At 37.6% G+C, this 3,760-nt stretch overlaps 1 protein-coding gene across 4 annotated transcripts in view; it reads left to right on the top strand.

Annotated features, from left to right (window-relative positions):
* Positions 1-3,760, top strand: part of POLR2B (RNA polymerase II subunit B) — a 71,298-nt gene that overhangs the window by 37,816 nt on the left and 29,722 nt on the right. For all 4 annotated transcript variants that reach the window (XM_037733017.1, XM_017513256.2, XM_017513257.2 and 1 more), the window contains 3 exons: positions 714-868; positions 2,169-2,367; positions 2,664-2,832. In XM_037733017.1, coding sequence (XP_037588945.1) covers positions 714-868; positions 2,169-2,367; positions 2,664-2,832 — 523 coding nt within the window. The remainder of the gene's footprint in view (positions 1-713; positions 869-2,168; positions 2,368-2,663; positions 2,833-3,760) is intronic.

The following is a 3,760-nucleotide window of genomic DNA, read 5'->3' as shown; positions in this document are numbered from 1 at the left end:
AAAAAAAAAAAAAAAAAGAAAAACAAATGTGACTCCTAAGGGTACAGAGCTTTTTGAGGGCAATGAAAGTATTCTAAAATTAGTGGTCATGGTTGTACAACCTTGTGAACATATTAAAAACCATTAATTGTATACTTTTAAAAAAATGGTTAATTGCTGTTTGCAGTGGCTCGTGCCTATAATTCCAGCACTTTGGGAGGCTGGGGCGGGGGGATCACCTGAGATCAGGAGTTCAAGACTAGCATGGCCAACATGGTGAAACCATATATCCACTGTGTTAGATAGCTAGGCTATAGGCCATTTGTTTGATGGTGGGTATGAGAAGTCAGGCTAATGACTGGGAAAGTATGGTCAAGGCAAAGTGATATAGGGGCTGGTGTTTGAAAGGTTACAGGGCGAGATATATGTAATCAGCAAAGAGCCAAAATAAATTGTCATATACTCGTGTTTGTGGCATTGAAAAAATATTTCCTACGTTAACTTGGATGACATTATCATTAGATATTATTGCCAAGGTTAGATTTTTCATTCATAAAATTTTAAATTATACTTACATTTTTAATATGTTAAACAATAGTAAACTAAGATTTGCACATTTGACTTGATAAATTCGTTGCTCCAGAAACTTAGTAGGATTTGTATTGTATTTTTAACTAAGTCTAACAACAAAGAGAAAATAAAAATTCATGAGACTTTTTTTTTTATATATATAGGTTTCTATGATCAGAGATATTCGAGAGAGGGAGATTCGGATCTATACAGATGCAGGCCGTATTTGTAGACCACTTCTGATTGTGGAAAAGCAAAAGTTACTTTTGAAGAAGAGGCATATTGATCAATTGAAAGAGAGAGAATATAACAACTACAGGTAAAAACATGCAGTGGGAAAATGTGTGTATTCAAAAATTGAGATAGAATTTACTTAACATGAATTAACCGTTTTATTTTTATTTTTAATATTTAATTTTAATTTTTTTTTTTTTGACACAGCCTCAACTCTGTTGCCCACGCTGGAGTGCAGTGATCTGATCTTGGCTCACTGTAACCTTTGCCTCCTGGGTTCAAGCAATTCTCTGGTCCCAACCCCCCTAGTAGCTGGGATTACAGGTGTGCACCACCAAACCCGGCTAATTTTTGTATTTTGGGTAGAGACAGCGTTTCGCCACGTTGGCCAGGCTGGTCTTGAACTCCTGGTCTCAGGTGTTCTCTTGCCTCAGCCTCCCAAAGTGCTGGGATTATAGGCATGAGCCACCATGTCCGGCAAGTTAACCATTTTAAAAAAGTATACAATTAGTGGTTTTTAGTATGTTTACAAGGTTGTCCAACCATCACCACTATCTGATTTTAGAATACTTTTATTGCCCCCAGAAATCTCTGTACTCGTAGGAGTCACATTTGTTTTTCTTAACTTTTATTATGAAGCAAGAAAATTAAGAGAATTCTGTTGAATCTTAAAAGTCTTTTGATTGACCAGGTGTGGTGGTTCATGCCTATGATCTCAGCACTTTGGGAGGTCAAGGTGGGAGGATTGCTTGAGGCCAGAAGTTCAAGACCAGTCTGGGCAATGTAGTGAGACTCCCATATCTACAAAAAATAAAAAAAGTTAGTCAGATGTGGTGGAACGCACCTGTGGTCTGGCTACTCAGGAGGCTGAGGCAGGAGGATTACTGGAGCCCAGGAGTAGTGAGCTTTGATTGTACCAGCCTGGGCAACAGAGCAAGACTCTGTCTCAAAAAGAAAGTGTTTGTGATATGTTAAAATCTATTAGTAGTAATAATGAGAAATAACCTATATAACCTAAATATAATATATTGCGTGTAATATGACATAATACGAATAATGTAAGAAATTTAGTAAAAAGATGAAGCTGTGTTAAATATTTTTTTTTTTGCAATATGAGTGTATAGTTATGCTAATGTAAAAATAATTCAAACTATATATAATAAATCGAAAAAATTGCCCTACAATTTATACTCTCTTCTTCACGAGTAAATACTGGTAACAGTTAGGTGTATATTCTACCAGTCCTTATTCTCCAGCAGCTTATCTTTTTCACTGTTAATCATGTAACTGTGCTGGTCAGTAAATATAAATATGGGAATACTTTTAAGTAGGAGGGATAGTTAAAATATTTTAGGAAATGGAAAATTGAGTGAATTCTTTTTTAGTTGGCAGGATCTTGTGGCCAGTGGGGTAGTGGAATATATTGATACTCTGGAAGAAGAAACAGTGATGCTTGCAATGACTCCAGATGATTTACAGGAGAAAGAAGTAGCTTATTGTTCCACATACACACACTGTGAGATTCATCCATCAATGATCCTTGGTGTCTGTGCGTCTATTATTCCCTTTCCTGATCATAACCAGGTTGGTATCACTTTTTGTCTACCTGTATGAGGAATTGGGAGAAGTAATAAAAATTGGAAGTAACTATATAATCTTATCTGGAGGGGAAAAGCCGTTTAATGAAAAGCTATGAACTCCTACAGAATCAGCATTTGATATACTTGCTGTTGTTTCAGTTGATTATTCCAAATGGTTATTACTTACTGTTTTTGAAAAAAGGAATTTTACCAATCATATTTCTTTTGATTTATTGTCAGAGTCTTTTCCGTTAGTGATAGTAACTTTTTGTTGATTCTGCTTTTCATTTTTATGTTTAGTCCCCCAGAAACACATACCAGTCTGCTATGGGTAAGCAGGCTATGGGAGTTTACATCACCAACTTCCATGTTCGCATGGACACATTGGCCCATGTTCTCTATTATCCTCAAAAGCCACTTGTGACTACACGGTCCATGGAATATCTACGATTTAGAGAGCTACCAGCAGGTATGGTCAGTTTTGCTGTAATTTATTTAAGATCCTGCCATGTTTAAGGCACTTTTCTGGGTGCTTGGGAGGATTTAAAAAAATATGACATACTGCCTGTTCTCATGGAATTTATAATATAGTGGGAAACATGAACATATAAAAAGGTAGGTATGTGGAAAGTGTTATGGTGGAGGTAGAGTTCTTTGGAAGCACAGATTGATGGAAGTGATTAATTCCTGTTGGAAGTCTAGATCCAATTTCATGGAGAAGGTGGCATTTTAGATTGGAGCAAAATTGGTGAAGGGGTATTTGCATTTGAGAGGTGGGTTAAGCATGGGCCTAGATGGATAAAGACACGAGAAATGGGTACAGTTAGTCATGTCAGCTTAGTGTGGGTAGAGTGTAAATATATGGGAGTGAAAGCTTGGTCCCAGTATGGAGAGAGCCTGAAAAGGTTGAATTTCATTTCGAAAATGGAGACACATCCAATCTTTTGGATCAGGGAAGTAATACAATTAGAAATTAGTTTTAGGAGAACCATCCTGACAGCGGCATAAAGGGCACTGTATTAGCAGGGAGATAATTTAGGGGGTTTTTGCAGTAGTCTGAATGTGAAATGGCAGGGTACTAAAGAAATGAAAAAGAATGGTGGGTAAGATGCCTTTTGAAATACACTTGATAGGACTTGGTGACTTGTTGAATGTAAAACAGGAAGAGAGGAATTGAAAATATTGCTGATGAGGCTGGGTGTAGTGGCTCACGCCTGTAATCCCAGCACTTTGGGAGGCTGAGGCAGGCGGATCATAAGGTCAGGAGTTCCAAGACCAGCCTGGCCAACATAGTGAATCCCTGTCTCTACTAAAAATACAAAAAAAATTAGCTGGACGTGGTGGTGGTGCCTGTAGTCCCAGCTCCTTGGGAGGCTAAGGCAGGAGAATCGCTTGAA

This window comes from Cebus imitator, unplaced genomic scaffold (genome assembly GCF_001604975.1).
Source record: "Cebus imitator isolate Cc_AM_T3 unplaced genomic scaffold, Cebus_imitator-1.0 Scaffold490, whole genome shotgun sequence".
In the NCBI taxonomy this organism is placed as follows: domain Eukaryota; kingdom Metazoa; phylum Chordata; class Mammalia; order Primates; family Cebidae; genus Cebus; species Cebus imitator.
Note: the sequence above shows the minus strand (reverse complement) of the source record. Positions and strands in the feature narration are given on the sequence as shown.